This window comes from Corvus cornix, chromosome 3 (genome assembly GCF_000738735.6).
Source record: "Corvus cornix cornix isolate S_Up_H32 chromosome 3, ASM73873v5, whole genome shotgun sequence".
Lineage (NCBI taxonomy): Eukaryota > Metazoa > Chordata > Aves > Passeriformes > Corvidae > Corvus > Corvus cornix.
In genome coordinates, this window is record NC_047056.1 from 3,966,620 (window position 1) to 3,988,936 (window position 22,317).

At 39.3% G+C, this 22,317-nt stretch overlaps 1 protein-coding gene across 8 annotated transcripts in view; it reads right to left on the reverse strand.

Annotated features, from left to right (window-relative positions):
* USP34 (ubiquitin specific peptidase 34) overlaps nucleotides 1-22,317 on the reverse strand; it is a 112,375-nt gene that overhangs the window by 6,110 nt on the left and 83,948 nt on the right. For 4 of the 8 annotated variants that reach the window (XM_039569383.1, XM_039569384.1, XM_039569387.1 and 1 more), the window contains exons 48-74: nucleotides 22,181-22,275; nucleotides 21,045-21,217; nucleotides 20,585-20,738; nucleotides 19,701-19,779; nucleotides 18,778-18,831; nucleotides 18,587-18,682; nucleotides 17,597-17,661; nucleotides 17,425-17,500; nucleotides 17,280-17,327; nucleotides 16,773-16,904; nucleotides 15,557-15,637; nucleotides 14,318-14,403; nucleotides 12,974-13,142; nucleotides 12,816-12,890; nucleotides 12,125-12,276; nucleotides 11,671-11,719; nucleotides 11,473-11,577; nucleotides 11,306-11,350; nucleotides 10,185-10,289; nucleotides 7,985-8,132; nucleotides 6,366-7,000; nucleotides 5,180-5,337; nucleotides 4,289-4,367; nucleotides 1,885-2,011; nucleotides 1,426-1,533; nucleotides 295-399; nucleotides 46-170 (exon numbers count right to left, since the gene is read on the reverse strand). In XM_039569383.1, the coding sequence (XP_039425317.1) occupies nucleotides 46-170; nucleotides 295-399; nucleotides 1,426-1,533; nucleotides 1,885-2,011; nucleotides 4,289-4,367; nucleotides 5,180-5,337; nucleotides 6,366-7,000; nucleotides 7,985-8,132; nucleotides 10,185-10,289; nucleotides 11,306-11,350; nucleotides 11,473-11,577; nucleotides 11,671-11,719; nucleotides 12,125-12,276; nucleotides 12,816-12,890; nucleotides 12,974-13,142; nucleotides 14,318-14,403; nucleotides 15,557-15,637; nucleotides 16,773-16,904; nucleotides 17,280-17,327; nucleotides 17,425-17,500; nucleotides 17,597-17,661; nucleotides 18,587-18,682; nucleotides 18,778-18,831; nucleotides 19,701-19,779; nucleotides 20,585-20,738; nucleotides 21,045-21,217; nucleotides 22,181-22,275 (3,324 nt within the window). The remainder of the gene's footprint in view (nucleotides 1-45; nucleotides 171-294; nucleotides 400-1,425; nucleotides 1,534-1,884; nucleotides 2,012-4,288; nucleotides 4,368-5,179; nucleotides 5,338-6,365; nucleotides 7,001-7,984; nucleotides 8,133-10,184; nucleotides 10,290-11,305; nucleotides 11,351-11,472; nucleotides 11,578-11,670; nucleotides 11,720-12,124; nucleotides 12,277-12,815; nucleotides 12,891-12,973; nucleotides 13,143-14,317; nucleotides 14,404-15,556; nucleotides 15,638-16,772; nucleotides 16,905-17,279; nucleotides 17,328-17,424; nucleotides 17,501-17,596; nucleotides 17,662-18,586; nucleotides 18,683-18,777; nucleotides 18,832-19,700; nucleotides 19,780-20,584; nucleotides 20,739-21,044; nucleotides 21,218-22,180; nucleotides 22,276-22,317) is intronic. The other 4 variants (XM_039569388.1, XM_039569389.1, XM_039569386.1 and 1 more) reach the window with 2 other exon arrangements.

A 22,317-nucleotide genomic window follows, 5' to 3' on the forward strand; every position in this document is an offset into this window, starting at 1 on the left:
AAACAATAGAGAAACAATTCTTTACAGGACCACTTGTTTACATACCTTGCTGGCTTCCACCATGGTGGGCAAGAGGCACATGTTGAGTTCGGGACGCGGAGGACGAATATTGCTTTTCCCCCCTATTAATTTCAAATTTTCACGACATGGAAAATAAGGTCCAAGAGACACTGTAGTGTAAGTTCGGATAAAATAGGGATATATTAAAAAGGTCAATATTTGACATCAGCAAGGAACACGATAGAGTAATAATAGTGTAAGAGAACTTCAAAATACAATCACTGAAATACCTACTTGGGATATTACTGTGGTGGTATGTACAATGATTGTGCTGTAGAAATGGAACCAGAGTATGTAGGAAATCATGAGGACTTAAAAGTACAAGCTCCTTGAGGACATCTACGAACAAAAAGTTGTTTTTGCTATTACAAATTGTTAATTCTTAACAGCAAACAGTTCAACTTAAGGCTCATGCATTTGCAAACTCTCTCTCGTATCCCTTTTGCCGCAGCTCCGCCGTGAGCAACACCTGAGTGACACCCCTGACTCCATCCCGATTCCCTTCACCTCTGCCACTGGGAGAGACCCTGCTCAGTGGTGCAGCACCCAGCAGGGAGGGGCCAGCTTGCAGAATGAGAACCTCAGTAAAATTACCCTCTTAGCTTCTTCTTTAACAGAGCAGGTCTGACGTCTGGAAAATGGCAACCAGCAGCAGTCAGGAGGACAACGAGAAAATACTCAAAATAGGGGGAAATGCATACAAATCACACAAAAAAAGTACTTTGGGACACAGTGTTAGGCCTTTATCAGCAATCCATTAAATAATATTAAAAAAGCCTGAACTAGAAAAAACCTGGAGCTTCCTGAAATAGCTCCACTAATGCAAGAGAGACATTTGTATAAAGTATCTGTGTCCACACTTTAAAAAGCAAACCCATTCCTTTCTACAAGCTATTTAAGCTTTACTTCCACTATTACACTTCACAGTACTGGATCATAAAAATGAACAAGCAAAGCTGTTTCTCAGAGTAACCTGGTCTCCACGCTCCCTTCTGAGGGGAGCTTTAGTTCGTGTTTGAACTTTAATGTCAGTTTTGGGATTTGACTCTAAACTCTCTGACACCTGAACTGAGGAATAATTCCTCAGTCATGCCCCTTATCAGGGGGCGAGTTGGTCTCACAAAGTGACAGGTGACTTTTTGTGCCCCCAGTCTGCGTGCCTTAACTGAGAACAGGAATATTCAGCGAAACCTGCCAAACCCAGAACTCTATGGAATAAGAACACCAGTGCTGATGCACTGACAGTATTACACAAACAATCCCGACCTCCAGAGTTCCTAGCAGAGCACGTGCACTTGCATAAGTGGCATTTCCATCTCACAGCAGGTCCCTGTGCAGGACAGGTCCTGCATGGCCAGGACTTACCAATGCAGGCGTTTCTAAGCTCGGGAGGACTGTAGGAATTGAGCAGAGTTAAGAGCTTATGGGCAAATTCAATCCGCTCCTGCCACTGAATGAGAGCTTGCTTCACATCTGCAAATGCAAACATCCCAGGAGGCTGCTTAGCTCATGGCTCAAAAGCTCGTTATATAAAGCACAGAATTTTACTGCTGAGGAATCTCTTTTTCCTCTACCATGATCTTAATCCATCTAAGGATTAAATCTCACTGGTCTACTGCTATTAAATTTATGAAACCTAGTTTCACATTAAGTCAACAAGTAATTTAATAACTAACAATTTAATATCCATTAACAGGCACATATCCTACTGTACAGCAAGTTTTTAAACACAACCATTGACCAAGACAAAAAAACCTAGGGTTTGGGTGAGGAAAATTAATGTAGAGACAAAAGGCATAAACCTTTCAAGAGTTATAATCAAACCTTTTCTTTGCAGGTATGGACGTGTGGACTTAAGAACCGAAAGGAAAATGGACAGAAGCTCTACCAGGTCTCCAGTCACATGGCAAGCTGTGGCCTCGTGGTACATCATGTGCAACGTGTTAAAGGACTGGGAAGAAGAAAAAAAAATGCCAAAACTTTATGTTGCCAAAGGAAGGTACTTGTTAGTATTCCTCTTGTTATCCTGCAGATACATTTACATTTATTTTATGCTCAAACAAGGTATTTTATGCTCAGAGAATAGAAGGTGTTGGATATAATCACAAAGTTCTTAATTTGTTTTCAAGGTAAAAGCTTTGTGTTACCAGCTTGAAACAATTGCCAAGTTTTCACACCTTTATCTACAACCCAATGAACAAAGTGTCATTTGAGAGACAGTGTTTTTATATCCCTGTAATCCCAAACTTTCTGTGCCAGCAGACAAAGCCATATAAGAGGTGCACAAAGACAGACACAGATGTATGAATTTGGGGAAATAAAGGTAGGATTAAGATAGATGCCAGTCATTTTTCAAAATGCTGCTGAAGGACATATGGTTGTACATCAGATGAATTACTTCTCCTTTTATACCTTCTGGGCATCTGTGATTTATAGAAATATAAAGGAAGGAAAAAAGAAGGAAAAGCAACTCATTTCCGAACAGCAAAAATTCTAGCACAGGATGTAAGAAAAGATACTTAATCTGCTGGGGTATTTGAAAGATAGCCTCAGTCCCTAGAATGCAAACCCTTGCCAGGCACTTTTTATACTACAGTGAAGATAAAAGACACACAGCCACCCCTAAGTAGAAAACTTTTCTGGATATGACAACTCCTTAATGCAGTGTTTTGTCACCAGGCAAAACACTGCCAGCCAACAAGTGACAATGTAAGACCAGCTAACCTCAAGCTGTAATGTAACACCAGTTTAGCCTAATTTCTAGCAATGTTTTACACGGGATAAATTCATTTTAGATTACACACTTCATATAAACTTAATTATCCATTGCTAGTATGGATGAGGGCTAACTAAGCTAAACAAATTCTTTTTATACATCTCTATGTATGTACCTTAATCTACTTACATCTCATGTGTGGATAACCTCATAGCCCAGTTCCTGACTTTTTACACCCAGTTTATTGGATGGAGGCATTTTCATAACAAAAAGGAACAGATATTCTGGAGTAATTAACTACAATTAATTAATCTATAGGCTTATATTTATAACAAGCTCCTGAAATTCAATTTTCAAATAGCACTGTGCTGTTCCTGTAATTCCAGCTCCTTCTACCACACTTTTTCCCAGAAAATGCAAACCAGTGACATAAAAGGAATTAAGAGAATTTTTATATAAAAACAGGACTGGAATCACCTCGAAGCATCATCCAATCCAGCCACGTGCCTAAAGGCAGACTAAATATCCTTGACAGATGTTTGCTCCAAGACCTCCTGACAACTTCCAGTTGTGCTGGCTGCCCCCACCTGCAGGAACCTATGCCAAAATCCCATTTTCTGTACAGCCACAATTACCTCTGAGATACTTGTCTTGCACCGTGGATTTTCCCAGTTTAATATCTCTCCTGAATACACTGTTCTACATGTGCCAAGGATGAACTGAATCTTGTTTTTATGCTTTCTCCAACACATCCAGAGTTTTATTCTTGTTCTCAAAGAGATCCTTCCCCATGGAGCACTGCCAGTGCTTTTAGTGAACACAGGTTCTCATCCATCACCTCAATAATGGAAGTGCTGAATGGAATCCAGGATATTCCACTCATCAGGACATGTGGATTTGTAGAGTGAAACTGCTGAGGGCAGGGGCTTGACACTCCAACTGTATCCATTTCAGAGGTGCATTATTTAAGTTTTTTTCTTTTCGATTTTGAACTAATTCTGGTCTGGTCTCATGGACCAAATCCCCACTTAAAACTTGAATATATTAAATGGGCTCCAGAAATGCATTTTAGGTGTAGTTCCATCAGAAAGAAATTGAGTTTATGTGTTTTTAGACCACTCCTTGCAAACAAAGGCACAATAGGTAGGAAAGAAAAGGAGAACTGCCTCAGGAGGGCCTCAAAGGAGGGTCAGAAATACTAACCACAACTGCAGCTGAGCACCCTTTAAGTTAGTTCTGGTTTTTAACCTGTTACCTCAACACTGCTTAACTAATAACAATTGTGTGACTGCACTCAGCCATTCATTCCCAATTAACTGTAATAAAGAGAATGACACCAAAAAAGCATAAATTTATTCCTCTCAGCATAATCTGTTGGTGGTTTTCCCTCTGTCCTGAGAAGCAGACAAACAATTTCCTGATCTTTTTAGTACTAAAAAGAAATCTTATTAAAGCTGACAGGAAAAGTACCAGGGTGAGATGTTTGCTCTAACTAAATAAACAAATAATTACCTCAGTCATCAGAATCAATCCTCTATTGAACACAACAAGAAGTCTGTCTTCATCAGATTCTAATAATATTCTGAAGGCACTAGGAAAAAATATCCAAACATTGAGAACACTGAAAGTCGCATCCCAAGCTTAAAATTGTTACACTCATGCTGTTATTTTGGAAAATAATCACAAAAGAACAAAGAAGCCCCAAAAGAACATAATTCCTCTCATCATTAACCCCCCTACTTTTTAATTTAAAAATGCCTCTGCTGTTGACCTCCTTTATGTTATGGAAAGTAATTGATAAATAACCTTTACAGAAATATTTCCTATACAACCCCTGCAAAAATGTGGAAAATAATGTACTTCCACAGACAGAAGTTTATGCTTCTTAAATGATACATTTAAACAGACTCAGTCAAGCATATGTTTGGCCTTTTAAATGTCTGAAAACATTTTAATCAGAGTATTTTATGCTTACAGCAGAACAAAGGATTACGCTAATGAATGTTTTCTCCCAACATAAAGATTATTTGGGACAATGTGGCTCTGCTCTGTGACGGGTGAGTGCATGTAGCCCCTCCAGGTAACACAGTTTGTCCTTTCCACAAGGGTTTCAGTGCACCACCAGTTCCATTTAAAACCCCAGAGCTGACCTACATGCACAGGCAATTTTTAGCTTTGCTAGAATGCCCAAGCAGCACTTTCAGCTGTACTTCCTACAACTAGACACGAAAAACTCTTTGAAGACACGATACAATAAACTGTCCCACAGGCACAATTTCTACATCACATTTCTGCTCCCAAGTAACAACTGCCAACAAGAGCAGCTGGAACTACAGCTCTGCTCATGGGGGGAGGCTGAGGATGGAATTCCAGCTGAGATGCTGGATGAGCACAGGGTTGTACCTTATGAGAGTCGTCCAACAAGACCGTCCGTCCAAGCAGCGCAGGTAACAGCTTATGGTGGTTTTCTTAAATTGCTTTATGTCCTCTATCTCTTCCTCTCTCATGTCTGGCCTCTGAGCTACAAACAGCTGCATGAGGTTAAACAGCTCTTCTACTGCCTAAAACACACAGAAATACTTGGTTAGTCAGCTCTCTCACTGTGTTGTGGTTCAGACTTTATTCCAAAGTTATAAGATTAGATGTTTTGATGCTTCCTAAGAGCACAGCTCACAGCCACATTTATATGTACATCTGTATATGTACAGAGGAATCTGAAATCCCCATCCCTGGGACCAAACATTCAGAGAGCTGCTTGCGCCAAAACCTGCTGCAGTCCCATGCCTGGCAAACACTGAACACAGTGGAGGAACTCGTGTCCCTTGCAAGACAAAGTGAGACTTCTGAGGGGAGATGCCAACAAGAAGAGCAACAGGACTGTCAGAGTGGTAAATTTCCCTGTGAGCTGAGCTATGAGAAGTTCAACATGGAGGACTCCACGCATCCTCCTCTCCACAGTGATGGGGAAGCTTTGTATTCTTTCTGTCCTGCACACCCCTGAAGGAGCCCAAAGCAATATTCACTGCGTGACCATGCAAACCCAAGCCCTTTGTCTCTTCCAGCCTTTGTAAGCCTGTTGTTTGACCATCACACATGGCCTACTTTAACTAGCACCTGCTCTCGGCTGCAGGTGTCACTGTTGTAGTGACAGCACAACTCCCAAAGGTACGTGGGCGTTCCCAAGGGGAACACTAGGCTGTCCCTCCACTGGAATGCAGCAGGCTAACTCTTGGCCCTATTCCAGAAACTGAAAGCAAAAAGAAACTGGGGAATTCCTCCAACTTTGCATGCTATAGTGCAACCCCCTTCCTAGAGACCACCATCAAAGATTATTCCTTGTTTCTTATGACTCCGTTGGAATACTGAACAGTGGAAACACCAGTGTCTGCTCCCAGAAAACAACAACTGCTCTCCAGCTGCTACACTGCAACGAAAACCCAAACCAATCCCCCACAAAGTCCAGCAAATGGATCTAAACACACGAATTACTTCCAGCAGTTAATACTGTTGCCACCGGATATGTTAAGTTACAAGAGACACTGGGTGAGGGGGAGCAATGGGCTGGTGCATTTTGGTGTTGGTCACTTACTCCTGGGTACTGACTGGCGTGAGGGGTGAGGTTCTTGAAGGCCCACTGGATGTTCTGGTGAGAAGCCAGCTGCCTGGTGAAGGCAGGGGACTGCTCGCAGCACAGGCGCAGGATGCCGTAGTAGGCAGGCAGCATCCCGCGGTTGAAGAGCACCACATCCTGGTCGTCGTGGTCCGCAAGGATGTAATTGAAGGCAATGTTCTTGGTCACCACGGGGTTCTGCACGATAAGGCGCACGTTCTCGGGACAGTCCACGCACACGTTGTACCAGAAGGACAGCAGGGCCTGCTTGTTGTGGTTGGTGGCGATGGCCGGCTCCGAGAGCTTCGGCTGGAAGAGGTTCCACAAGTCCATGAAGTAGGTGGAGAACATGAGTTTCTCGGTTTTGGAAATCAAACAGTACGTCATGAAACTGAAGTAGGGCACCAGTTTGGTGGTGCCGTGAACAGCAGCATCAACGTAGAGTTTGGCTCGTGAGAGCAGGCCAAGGAGCACGTTGTAGACCTGGTGCAGAACTACTGTGGTGTCTGGGCTGAGGGGCAGGTCCCGTGTGGGGATGTGCAAAGAGCGGGTCGATCGGAACATCTGACGGAAGGAATTGCTTGGAATAAGCGACACCAAGAGATAGGCTGCAGCTTCAAATAAAAACAGATTTGTTACACCTTTGACAGTGACATACCTGCTTAACAGCCATGTAAACAGCAATTAAATTGCACTGCACGTTCCATTTACAGATTCCAAAGCATTTTACACAACCTGGTATCACTATATTCACACTAGAAGAAAAACCCAAGTGGATAAGAGTAGTACAAAGCTTGTTAAAGTGGTGCTGGGATGTGCTTTCAGGCCTCTTCACCTACAGCCCTGTCTGCTGCCTGGTTCTCCCTGGGCTAGCACAATGCACCCCACCACAGAATGTGATCCCAGATCCCATCACACAATGCATCCCAGAGGTTTTCCATGACTGAACTGTCCACTGCTCAATCAAGAGGTCATTACCTCCTCAGAGATGTTTACAACTGGAGCCTGTTGCAAAGCTGTAGCTCAAGTTTTCACATCTCCCTCAGCCACAAAAATGTGTTAAAGGTCAGTGGCCTGTACCTGTGGAATCTCCTTTGTAAAAAAAATGGACACAGCGAAGGCCGAAAACGTTCTCTAGCAATGTGACAGTGTGATTCCTGGCAGAACAAACTGGAGAGCCAGGATACCCGGGGATCTGGGGGAAAGCACAGCTGGCTTCTCCTTGATCCACAAGCTCAGAGGACTCAGCTGAAGATTACTGTGAAAGAACAACATGTACTACTCCCACCTATTGTACAGCCATGTGATGGACACGATGGAAAACCTCTGGAATTACCTCTTTTCCTTCTTTAGGTTTTCCTGGACCTTGTAGATTTGTCACTTCAGATAAAGAGCCTACCAATGTATCATTCAAGGTACCAAATGAACCCACAGTGTTCATCAAAACTGCTAACACCTCTGGATGAGGCACCACAGTTATCCTAAGATTTTAAACCCCAGCAATTCTAAAACCACTGGAAAAGGAGGAAAAGACAAACACAGGAGCATGCAACTCACTGCAACAGGTGACAAATTCCCTTCAATTAAACTTCACTTACAAGTTCTCACTCGAGGGTAGTTGTGTGCCAGGAGGAAACGTTCAACCCAGTTTTCCATGTTCTGCAGGACCCAGCTGTGAGCGAGTTTGTTCCGAGGTGTTTGCACAGCCAGCCAATCCAGGCACTGCGATGGGTTGTACTCAATGACCTAAAGGAGAGGGGAAAAATCAAAAGGAATGCATTAATCTTCCTACTATGTACTGACTGCATTAAAAAACCCTAAAATCACTTTCAACATTTCTTTTTAAAATCATTTGGGGCTATGAAAGTACCTGTAAGACTGAGCTGCTCTGCACACAAAGAAAACCCTTATTAAATTTCCCTGGTTGGTGCTTCTGAACCTTGTTCACAGTTTTGAAAGTTCAGTCTAAGCCCAGGCAATTACTCTGCTTATTTTTTCTGCATGTTATGAGATATTTAGGAAATATTAAAGTGGAACATCCTTGTCTTTATAAACAAGTATCTTTTAAAAATATCTAACACAAAACCTTAACACTGAATCAGTATTTTTATAAGTTACTTCAAAAGAACATAAATGGTATGCAAAGATTTTCACACAGCTTCATGCTGAGGGTAACTATTACATTTTTTATTGAATATACAATTTCAAGGAATAAATTCATCCAGCACTTTCCAAAAGCAATGAGTACTGTTATGCAGTCAGCAAACCTTCAGAGAATAGGGAGAAAATTTCCTGTGCTTTTCTGGCTCTCTGTAGTTGGAAATCTGTTGACATGAGGCCAATAAATGTAGTTTGTTCTTTTGTTAGTTTTTTAAAAACTACTTTCTTTTTACCTCAAGGCCCAGGTGCCCATCCAAGAAAAAAGTCTACCCTATCTAAGTAATCAGCGGTAATAACTGGGTTGCTGAAGCTGTTCCCAGTTCCTCTACTCCACCTGAAGAATACGAGCAGCTGACACGACCATAACTCTTGCTTATAAAATTTTTATCTCAATTTAAAAATAAACACCTTAAGAACATTCTCCTCCCTTTATTTAGAAATGACAAATTGCTCTGTCAGGTTTCCTGGGTAATGACTGGAGGGAATGTCCGAGAAAGAGACAATCATTGCTCAGTGTCTGCAGAGCTCAATCACTCCTTAATGACTTCTAGAAGCTGGAGTGGCTGTAAAAGTCGGTTTTGCACCCCAAGCCTGGACATTCACTGCTGGGTCTCACACCCTTGCCCACACCATTTAGATCCCTGGGCCTGTGTCACCAGCTGGGTGTCACTGTGGACCTTGAGATGTGCTGCTTGAACTCCCTTTACCTGAGGTGCAGCAGCTACAGCTCATCCATCACATCACCTGCAACACTTGTGACCCTACAGCTGCTCCTGACCAGGAGCAAAACCATTTGGAACAGCAATCCATGTCCAATCCCACAGTGTTCCAGTGGGTAAGGAAGGGTTGTGTTTCACCAGAGGTCTCAATGCTGCACAGTAAAAACCTTTTACAAAACTCCAGCCCTGTTTTTTAAGGGGATTTAAAGGGGATGAGCTTGTCCTCAGCAGTCTCCAGGCTGGACATGCTGTTCTCAGCCAGGAATAAAGACAGGAAATTGTACTGGGAACTCAAAGAGCAGGTAAGCAAAGAGAAAGCTTCAATTCCTCATCTATGGCTCAGATCAAGGAATCTGTGCCATCCCTGTGCCAACTTGGTTAAGAAGCCTCTTTCTCACTTTAAAACACAAGCAAGGTTGGCCCTGCACACAGTGATTTTCCACCAGACTCAGTTCAGCACTATTTTAAGGGTTGAAAGTGTTAATGGACATTTTACAGAGAACCAAACATGGCAAATGAATATTCAAGGAATCTGTACATAAAGGCCAAAAAAACCCACAAACGAATGATGGGTCTTGAAACATTTTACAGTCCTTGCAAAAGGATAACTGAGAAAACTATGTAGAATTTGTCTAGAAAAAGCATTCTTCAACCCTTATTATGAATCAATTAATTTCTCATTAAACTAAAATTTGAAGTTCAACTGAAAGAGCCATTAACCCAAATGCTGCTAAAATACATTAAAAGTAACAATAGAACTTCTTAATGTCTATTGGCTGTTGCCGTTTATTCAGAAGAGGAATAGTAATAAAAAAAACATGGACTGACGCAGGAAGGATGACAACAAAATGCAAAACAGACATAAAAGAACCAACAAGAGAAAGACAATTTAGCTTCTGTTTTATTTTACATATTGTACCTCCCATATCCTCTGCAGGATGTAAGAAGCAAAGGGTGGCATTCCTGGAGGTCCACCAGCAAATTCCATGAGCATGGTGAGCAATTTGAAAAAAGGATTGGCTGCCTGTAATGCAGAAAAGGGAAAAAAATATTCACTTTGATCTATTTAATTTCATCCACATTTTTTAAGAGTAATTTTTTAAAAACCCCAATGTCTGTAAGATTTCTATGAACTTCAGACATGAAGATTTATAACACTTTAATCCTTTACTATTTAATCTGTACATAATCCATATATATCTATATTCACACATGGATACAGCAGAATTAAGCCACTGGTTACAGTTACTGCAAAGCAACAGGATCAGTCTAGAAGAAGTTATAGGAAATATAGATATTTTACATATTTCTATAATATTATAGGAAATATATAGGAAATAACAGTGACATTTTAAGTCAGTTCTTATTGTGGAAAAAGGAAAGGAATCAAGCTGTCCACTGCTGAAGCATTCACCAATTTATCCTGGTTTGTATTTACAGAAAATTTCACTAGCTCAGATAAGTTATTATTTTCATGTATTTACATAACATGGAATATGGATCCTGGAAAGTTTATCCAAAAGCATCTCATTTTGAGGTTTTACACTGCCAAGACTCACCCAGCTTTTAACAACATTTCAACAAAGTGCTTACAACTATAATTACATATTTTGCATCTGGAATCCATTTGGAACTCTCAGTATTTCTGTTGTTACAAGTGCAGGAATTTACTCTGAATGAGAAATTTGTTTGCCCGCACAGAACTGCAAAATAGTGCCCCGCATCTTGAACAGCCAGATAATAATTACTTATTCTTGTTCCACTTGTTCTTGCACACATATTTTAATGTTACCAATTTTTTAAAAGAAATTCATACTGGTGGAGAATCTAGAACTATTATTTGATTTGAATAAAACTCATTCGAAGTGGCACAGCAAATCTCTGTTTTAGAAAACTTCACAGACAGTGCAGTTAGACTTCATTTAATGGCACAAGAACTTCCATGCAAGATTTTTGATGAGCAAAGGATTTATTTCTGTGATTTAAACCAGGAAAATATGAATACAGATTATTTACTAGACAGGGAGTGTGTTTACATACCTCAGGAGTCAGCTTTGCTATAGATGTGAACAGCATGGACACAATCTTGAAAAGAAAACAAACAGAACTCATTAGACTTGTGCTTAATCAGTTAAAATAATACCAATTACCCCGTGACAGTTATTAGAGAAGATTTCAATCAATAGCTACAGGTCCCTGATACTCACGTGCTCTGCAAGGCGATTGTTGTACCGGCACAAGCTGAAAATGAGGTTGCAGGTTTGCCTGATGTTGATCCCATCACGGATATGTTGAAATAAAAAAGGGAAACCCTGCAACAAATAAGCAGATGCAGTACACTGCCTACAAGTACACGCACACAGAGGGTTTTTGGAGGCTAAAGCAGTCCTTTTTAACTTGATTACCTTTCCTCCTGTCAGTGCTGCCATGTCGTTTTGTGACAAGGTCAAATGCCTAAAATACAAAAGAAAATGATCATTTTACTTCAGCCATGGTTATGGTCAGGGAGACATTCAAGACTGAGTGTTGGTTCACGTTCTTCAGTTTCACAATATACAAGAGACAATAAAGGTGTTGATGCAAAACTGAACCAAAACCCCAAAATTTTGTACTCAGACCAGATTAAAAAAAAGAATCAGATGTGGGCAATTGAATGTGTTCAAGTCTTTAACCCAAGTCTTACATTTGGTCAACACCCTTTTTCTTTTAAATGGTTAAAAATATAATGGGTTCTTACACAAGCTCATTTATGCTGTTAAAAAAGCCCCCAATAAAACCCTCAGACAAACCCATAAAATCTCGGACTCCTTTCTAAACCATCAATTCTCAATTGTTTTTTGGTTTTTCAGGAGCTCTTGCCTTTCTGAGCGAGACTGTTCCACCAGAAGAGCAATCAGGGCAATCATCTTTTCCAGTGCAGCAGGCCTGTATTTCTCTTCTGCTAAAGAAAGGATATCTTCCTCTTCCTCCTCTTCCTCCCCTTCTTCCTCAGAAAGCACTTCAACCTGGGGCTAGGGAAAAAAAGAGAACTTCAGTGTGGACATTCTGAGCCGTCGTTTCAAACAGCCTTTGCATATATCCTGTCCTTTATTCCAAACAACTTCATCAACTTGCATGAATCAAAGAAGGTAAATAGCTAATCAATTGATTTTCACATTGATATATTAATTTTGCATAAGCTAAATTGTATTTACAAATGCAGGAAGTAGGCTGGCTGAAGATATGGTCTATTGAACAAAAAAAGCAGGTCAATTTAAGAACCTAAGTTGTACAATAGGAGTAAGTAACCAATCGTTAACAGCATTACCATTAGCATCAAGTTAGGGGCAGCTTTAATTGCTTTTCCTCAGTACCTATTTCTATACTAAACAAAAAAATTTAATTCAACGTATTTTAAAAAGCATTATATTCACTTAAACATTGAAAAAATTGTGTAAGTGAAGCAATTTAAATTTAACAGCTGACAGATGATTCAAGACACACAGCAGCAGTGATCACAGATGTAGAACAGGAAAGATTAGTTCTCGTTATAGAAAATACTCAGACGTACATTCTCAGGCCCTTTGGTTCCCATGTAGAAATGGACCATTGTGGATATGGCTTGCAGAGAGAGCAGGAACTGGCTCTGAAAAATGCAGGGATGGAATTACTTGAAAATACATTCGTGCACAGACACCACCAAGTCCCCCAAGTCAAGGCTATACTCACTTCCTCTTCTCCCATTTTGGCAAATTCGTAAAGAAAGGCAAAGTACTCGGTGAGGTGCTTGCTGTGGGGTTTGACGCCGTGCTCCATGATGGACAGCAGCGTCTTCACGAAGCGCGTGACGCACGAGCGGCTCCCGATGTCCTCCACGGGCCCGTCCATGTCATCCGAACTGCCAGCAACAACAAGAGCCAGGCTGGGTATTTCCCACAGCACACGCAGCATAAAGTCATCCTGAGCCAGTCCAAACAAAGAAATGCACCAAAACTCCTGTCTGCTGCTCTCTCCTGCTCTCAGATCTTTCACCGCTGATCAAAGCCCCTGGATAACAACACAGCTCAACCTGAGGGAGCATCAGGCACTTGAAATGCTGAATGGTTCATCAGATCAGTGCTCTGAATCAAGATTCCCATCAGGAAAAGAATTCTGAGAGAAACAGTACTGGGGATCTTCTACCTAAAATCATCCTCTTGGTTTGCAAGGCAAATTTAATGAGAATGCAAGTATAGCTATTTAGGTTGTGGAACCAAGGCAAGGCACCCTCCTGAACACACAGAGCACCCTGGCAAAGCAGAGAACATTCACCTTCAGCCTCAGACATCTGCTCAAAATCGGATCTTATCACTGAATAAAACAAGTCACAGACTCTTTTCAAGTAAGGCTTCCAGGGCAAATTAAATTCTACTTTTTGCCATGAAAACTGGATCTCCGTGTCCTGAGTTTTGATATAGCAGCACAGTTATTACTAACTCTGCCATTTTCACTCTGGGTAACAAGCTATTATCACAATCACAACTTTAACTCAAGAGGTGAAAGCAAAACCACTTTTTTCTCCTTATCTCGTATCAAAAAGAGTTTAAGCATTTCATATTTGGAGATAAAGTGACACTTTTCTTGATAATAAGCAGAGCAAAGTAGAATCCAAGAGGGTTCTTCCTCCTTTTTGAGAAAACCTGTGATTTAGTTACAGGATTAACCTCTCATCTCCAAACTCTTTGACTGGATGTACAAATAAAAACTTCCACCTTTGTGCCTCCAGATCTAATTCACAGTAGGACTCTCAAGTCTAAGGAGTGAGATTTACACTTGCAATGTCCAAGTGACAGAGAAAATAAAGACCATGCTGAAAACCTACTCTAAGGGAGCAAATGTTTCAAACAATGTCTCTTTGACAGTGCCTCTTGCAACCCTACTGGTATTTTTCAATACATCAGAGCAGTTTGGGCAGAATAATGAAGAACAATTAGCACTATTTCAGCTTTACATGACTATTTTGAGTAATTAATTAATAAAAGCAGCTACAGCAATGCAGGGAATAAAGAGAAATTTGCAGGTGGTTTCTTTTACCAGTCTTCCATTCCTGGCTGCAGATAAAGGTGTGCATGCACTGGCCTCAGCCTCTGGATCACATGGATACACAAGCGCTGGAACATCTGCAAACGGAGAAGGGAATGAACTCCACTCCAACTTCAGTCCTTTACAGAAAGGTCAATATGTCATTCCTAAGCAAAGAATATTCTGTCTCCAAGTCCCACTGCCAGCTCTTCACAGCTTCAAAGTTTGAAAGGCAAAGCTGAGATCGTATTTTAACAGAAGAGTCAAACCTGGTTTTTATGAACAGATTTCATGAAGGAACCCTAAACCCAGCTTTTACTATTGGTGTGCACTGAAACATGACTCTCTTTTTTCCTTCTATCTCTATTTTCTGAAACATTTTGATATTTTTGGCAAGATGCTTTTTAATTTTGCTGCTGGCTCACAGGCATTAATGTGAAAATTTGAAGGAAATTCCCTCCAGTAATTTTGATTTTGTAAAGCATTCATGAGGAGCAGACCTTGCCTAAGACCTTGCATAGAGTTTTCCCATGAAATATATTCCTTCACTGATGCATTACATACAAAAATGATGTATGAGTCTGTATGGAAGTATCACTTTAATAACCAGAAATCCAACTGAAGAATTCAGCTGAGATAAAGTAACTGTAAAGTTTATACCTTAGCAACTTGCAAAGAAAGTAAGTATACTTGTAAGTGACACTATTAATAGCTGTATTTGTCAATGTCCAAATGCTACTAATATGGGTTTTTTTAAAAAGAAGTATTTTCAGAAAAGGGTTTTAACAAAGCTTTGTGGCATAATATTGTAAAATTAACTCTACCCACAAAAACTTATTACAGAAGTTTCAAATTGGAGCTTTGAGGAGTACTGAATGCAAACAGTTTATTCCTTTTTGTCTTCTGAATGTGGATCTTGATGAACTATTGTTGAACTAATTCAGAAAAAACCCCAATTTTTTTAATGTAAAGTGTTCAGATTTGTAGAGATCATGGGGGAGTCGTAGAAACCTTAATTTGCATCTATTGTGATTTAGTGATCCTGACTGTACAGCTCTGCTGGGGCTGTTTCAAACAGTCACACTGCCGTGGCCAAATACCTTCCCTAAATCATTGCAAGAATGGAGAAGAATCAGACAGTTACAGGTATTCACTAAAACTGTCAGAATCACTGGATCTGCCATTGTAATTGTCTGCTTCTGGTCACAGGTCAAGCAGTCACCTGACTTGGAAGGGAACATTTTTTCTTACCTGCCTCACAATCTGATTGGGACACTTTATTAGAATCTGCATTGGCCACCAATCATCATCAGCCATACGATCCAAAAACCACTGCAGAAGATACATACTGTGTTAGTTTTGTTCCACACTTGCTCTAGTCCAATCTTCTTTTTTGCATGATATTAAAGTCTGAAGAGAAATCGATGTTACTATTATTAAGGAATAGGCAAGTTTTAATCCAAGGGAAATCTAAAAGTCTTCTGTGCATGGAGGAATAAAGAAATAAAGATCAATAGCAGTAAACAGCAATATAATTTTATATCTGGTATCTTCTTATCCCTGTGCTCTGCATGCCATTAGAAAATTATCTGGAAGAACACACTTGTCCTGCAAAGTGATGTCAACAGAATAAAAACTATGCTTACAATAAAGCATTAGCTGAAGGATCTTGTAGAAGAGTAATAGGATTAGACAGTGCTTCCCAAATTAGATCCCTTCTGCATTTTAACACGTGGAAAAGCCTCACGGCCTCCAGAGACCCAAAAGGTATAAAACTAACAGAGAATGACTCATTCCAAGTCAGACTCAGCAAATAATACAGCTCAGTCTTCTGACTCGCAGAATTTTGTTCAAGTCACAAGGAAAAACAGTTTAAAATAAAGAATCAACGTTCTTCCTTTTATTTTAATTGTAGCCAAGAATTCCTTACTATATTTAATGTCTTCACTTAAACATCTTAGGACTACACCCCACTGAAACAACTGTACACCCAAATAATGAATGTCACATAATTTATCAACCTAGAATCAATTTATAAAAGAATAATGGATTTAATTCCTTTCTACTGAATGAGTCTAATGCAGGACACAGTCTGTGCTGGGCTCCTTGGACATTTATATTATCACAGAAACACTATCAAACTTTTCTTCAGTATCTCAAAATTGCTTTCAACAAGACCACAGCAAATTCCTTGTCTTTCCATGTCTCTTGTGTGACTTAATCTAAACAGAAATCACTGCACAATAATTAACCAAATAATAATTAATCAAATCAAGAGCTTGTGACACTGGCTCTCTCTTATTCCAGTGACAAAATGATTTTGGTCTGTGATCTCAACATAGGTTTCTGCAAATAAAAGTTAAGTCATTCCCCAGAATCTGCAGTAATCAGGATGAATTTCATCTCACAGAGCACAAATATACCAAATACAGTAGTTCATAGTCCAAAATATTCCAGGGATACGAACCTCCAGGAAAGTTAAACAATATATAGAAAGTTGGTTTGTACTTTGCTGAGTTCCTAAGTCACTTACTTCACAAGCTGCCTGACTGTTATTAAACTGTTTTGTTAACAGTTCAATCCACTGAAGCATTGTAGGCTGTGAAAAGAAATACAGAAAAAACTATAATTTCAAATAACGAATTCCAGCATAATCTTTAAACATTTCTAAGTGGTTCAGTAAAGCACCAAATCTTATAAACAACACAACATTTTATAAACAATAAACATTTCATGAACTCATAATAAGTTGCACCTACAGAAAAATACCAGTCCATACATTTTCGCATACATTTTCTATTCCATTGTGCAGTGCTCACTATAAATGTGGTAAATGACACTCTAAACACTAACTTTGCATCATTATATGCTACTTTTACAGCTCAAAATCCCACTTGCAGAATGAGAAGTACAGATAAGCTTTTCACTAGATTCATGCAGCTACTTAATGAGAATTTACAAGTAAATAGAATACCTTTTCCTTTGAATGAATAAATGTCTCTAGTACAAAGGAAGTGCTTAACTGGAAAAAAAAATGGCACCATTAATTTAGAATGCATGAATTAAAATGTCAACAAGGAAATAGTTAATAGAAGATGAGATACTTTGGAAACCCTTACCTTTGCTGTCATCAGAGAAACCGCTTTTGGATCTGGTAGTGTGCTTGGGATGCTACTACACAACTGCCACATAAACCTAGAGTCAGTAATTTTATTTGTTAATTAAAATAAATAATGATAATCTGCAAGAAGAAAAGAAGCATTAATATTACATTTTTAAAGAAAAACTTACCCAAAATATGTATGTTCAAAAATGTTCTTGTCTTGAAGGAACTGCATGTTATCATGCCATATCCACTGAAGAAAAAATGCTACCATCAGATACAAGAAAGCAGTTTATTTCACTACTTAAGCATGATTTTAAAAATATTTAAATGATTGCCAAGGCTAAAAAAACCAATTTTTTTGGTATGAAAAATTATTTCTGGAAGCACTTTAGTTTAAAGAACTGGCTCGAAGTTGTTTTATTCATAGTATAGCAAGTATTGGTTTTGCCTGCCATGGGACTGCAGAACAGAGCTTCAAACCTTCTCCTCTTTCTGTGACCTCATTTTTACAATTCAATTATTCAGAGTTTTAGGCTAAGATTTTGAGAATTGGTCCAACAAGTTTAAGAAGAACCACAGCTGAAGTCTAACCCAAAGCTTGATGAGCCCTGAGAACTTCTGATAAATTCCTAAAGAGTAAGATTTGAATCTCCATCATCAAACCAGAACAGGATTTCATGCCACATCCTCCTGTTCCTCTCTCCAAAGCGATGTTTTTGATCAAATCAGTTCAGAGTGGTTTTCACAGCAATATAGTTTCAACATTTAACTCTGATAAAATCTATTAATATTTTTAAGACTGAGAAGGGAAAAAGCATGATCTGATTTGCTGGCTAGGAATGAAGAGTCTTTTTCAATTAAGAATCTAAAATGTGGCAGATGCTGAAACAACACTTCTGGCCAGAGGGAGCAGGGACACTGGATTTTCCAGGTGATAAAAAGGGATATATTCCCTATACAGGTGAGAATGAGAAAATGTCTAAAATTCACGTGAAATGTAAATCCTAATTCCCTTCCTATCCCATGACAATCTCCTAGGGAAGACAGTGAAAACAAAGGACTGTCATCTTAGTGATTTAAATTATTTTTGCTTTCCTATGTTTATTCAGATTTCTGATGTATTTAGGGTCTTCTAGAGTGCTTTAAAATTGGTGTTAAAACAAATCAACTTGTACCTCCAGCAATTCTGATGAAACATCAAATTTGTAGTCTTTGCCATTTTCCTCCTCAGGCTCCATCCGTTTATAAAACAGCATGTAAGCACTGTGTGTCTTGGAGAAAAAAACATCTGTATAATTTTTGCTTTGAGAGAGAAATCATGAAATCAGAAATATAATCATAGAACAAGGGTTTGGAAGAGAAATACCTTTTCAAAGGAGAAGTCCATAAACTTATCAGTAACAGAATCATAAGTTTTTGTCTGTCAAGAAGAAAGTAAAACCATTAATTACAAGCTTTTTAATGCTTTAGTTTCTAACAGCTTGTGATAGCTCACTTGCACATTTATTTCATGACACTTATGAGGGCTGCTGATAGTTTAGTTCTTGCTCAAAGCAGTCTTGTTTCTTTTTTTCCTCTATAGTGACCTCTTCTGAATTTTCAAATCTGCTATGCAATACTGTACCTCCATCCCAAGCAATTTCCTGGCTCATCCATCTCACGGACACCTCTTCTTTAGAGGCACCGAAAAGTATTTTATCCATTTGCCAAACAAAGGAATTTTTTCATTTTATTTCAGCATATTGCCTTTCCCAGACAAGAAAAGTTGTCTAATGCCCAGGATTGCTTTAGTAAGATACTGTGTTATTTATAATGTGCTTTATACCATGTACACAGCTGTAAATAATGATCGATTCAAGCACAGACTGAGAACATTTGAGTATTGTTTGTATTAATAGTGTGTAAAAATATTCCAACTGATATCACAGGCAGTGACACAAGGCATAGACAAAGATCAAAATGCTCTTTTTTTTTTTCCAGAATACACCTCAGCTTGAAGTAATTATTCCTTCATCAGTGGTGTGAACAAAGCAGCCACCCAAGCAAGGGTTCCTAAATTAACTGCAAACTCACTTTTTTACACTTGAATAAATGGTATGATAAAAACCAGATATAGTAAAGAAATACCTCTTCTTTGGAGAGACACTTCACTAATTAACTTTGCTTCGTTAGTAATACCTGTACTCTACTTCTTTTAGCTTTCTTTTAAAACCTCATAGAAGACCTGGATTGTACCAGATTGTAACAGGTATTAGAGTTGAACATGACAAAAATTCAGGTTAAACTTACAGTCATTTCTCCACCAAAACATTCGGAAGCGAGCTGGGCAGAATCGAAGGGTTTTACTTCAGCATCATTGAAAAGGTACCTGCAAGACAGGAAGAAGCCTTGGAACAACTGCTGCTCATCTCTAAGGGCAAATAAAGCCTGATGAGCACTTCCAATGATTCCTTGGATTGAAATATTCCCATTAATTTCTGATGTCTTGTTTAGATCCCAGCAAATGAAAATCTGGTCCCAAAAGTGACTTCTTTCTAGGAAGATCAGAGAAGGAGGTACTGCTGTGGATCCCCACTGGAGCAGGGATTAGGTCACGAGCTGGTCCTGCTTCAAAAATGCTCCAGCTATTCTAGAGAACAGGAATAGAGGAGGAAACCTTGTCTCCTATTCCAGGGCTCCAGTGAGAAATGGAGATACCACATCCAAAAATTACAGGCCGAGTGTTCCCTGCTTTCTTGTGTCTCCTAGCAGGACCCTCCTCCTAACAGGACCCTCCTCCTTTCCATGACCATGTCCCTTCCCTTTCCCAAATTCTACATCCATAAATGCAGCTGGATCCTCATCCAAGGTACCAAGTAGATTTTATGAAGGACAATCTAGGAAATCTTTTGTACTGAAATAACTCAAATCTAGTCCCATCAGGAAGCAAGGCTGGCTCTGGTGAGGCCAGCACAGCATTCCCTGCCACCCCTGTGTCCAAGGGACCACACAACTCTCCTGGTTACAACATGCTAATTTGTAGGCTAATAAACGAATATCCTGACACCTATCAAAGTCCAACATCCTGTGCTTCTCAGAGGAACCTCCAGGATGTACCCCCTATATAACTGCACCTAACAAAGCCAACAAGCTTTAGTTATTAAGAATATGGAACTATAAATTGCATAGCTCACCACTTGTTGTTTTTGTAAGCATGAGGATTGACAATGTCCCTGATAAAACTGTAGTAATGCCCCCCATCTGCTGTTCCTGTGTGAACTGTCACGCCGATCAGGTCATACTCATAACTCTCTGTTTCTTTCAAATATCCACCATCTTCCTTAAAACCTGAAATAATTCAATACAGTATTTAATCAGTTATTTCCTAAACACCCAAACTTCAACATCAGCCACAAACTGTATGTAACTGTTTGCAATTTCTCTCATGTTTTAAAAACAAATTTAAGACTAATTCAAATTGAACAGTATATGAAACCAAAAACTGGCTGTTTTTGTTATGTGAAACACAGTGTGAGACTTTGGGAATACAGGTTGATTAAAGCTATGTTTGATTTTCTTTGCTTCTGTTCTGTATACAGAAAGTGATACACAGATAAAGAGCCAAAGCTTGCTGAATCCATTTTATGAGCATACCTTCTTTCCTGTCGTTTTTTCCCATGAGGAAATCTTCAGTGTAGGGTGTCATATCCAAACGTAAAGGGAATGAAAAATGGGTATTGACTTTCTCCTTCATCATGGTCACCATATTAAATGTGTATCTCATGGTGTTGAAGCTTAAGATACGAGGTAGTTTCTTAAAACATGCCCTGAAGGATCAGAAATAACCATGATTTATAAAACCTTAGCAGGGTGAATTGTATTTTCACAGAGAACTTAAACATTTATTTCAACTGTAACATTGGAGATCTGTTGCTAAGACACATCAGTATAAAATCCAGCTCTCACAGTGCCCCAGAGCAGGGCAGACTGACCAGCAGCAGGAAGGTCACATTTAGCCCACTGAACAATTCTATTTAGGCTGTCGTTGTACCTTGGGAGAAACAGCAAATTTACTCATACGGCAGGAACCAGTTTTCTAAAATAGTATCATAAAATGAGCCGTCAATGAATTCGACAATGCAAATCCCCTCACTGCAGGGAGTTACTATCTTCCAAAAGAGAACCTTCAAGGCAGAACATCTCCTGCATTAAATCTCATAAAATTTGCAATAATGACTTTCAAGTAAGTTACTCTTTCACCCATGTCATTTAAAACAACAATGAGGCTTTCCAACTCTAACGAAGAAATTTGTTAGCTGCAATACAAAGACAACATAACATTTTTATTTACTCTCTCTTTATTAGCAGACTTTTCAAAACATGGAAATATTTTTAAAGCTAATGATTTTAATTAAGAAATTTGGGGTGATGGATGAAACTTAAGCAATTATCCTGCATAATGAGTAACCAACCTTTGAAAGCATTTAATATTTTAAACCCAGGACTAATGTTTCAATAGGTACTGATTTCTGGGGGTTTTTTTAATTAGAAAAGATCATGGACATTTTTCTGTCATCTTTTGCTAAGATACTTCAGATTCTTGGTTTTGGAAATTTGATTTCCTTCTTATTTCTGATTTGCACAGGGATCACATCCTTATAGGCCTACAGGGTATAAACTGAATGAAAGAGCAGTCCTGTTCCATCTAAAGGATTACTGTTATTCCAAGTGTAATTCTAGTAATTTACTAAAAAGAAACATTAAGAATATTTATTTCTCCTTAGTCACACCTTTTCTCAGCCCGCACTTTCTTCCCACAATGAGAACACGTGTACATGTTGTCACCTTCCAAGGTATCTTTAATAGTTACTTCATCGAGAGATTCCTGCATGGAAAAACCAAAAAAGGACTTTACATTTATCTTGGA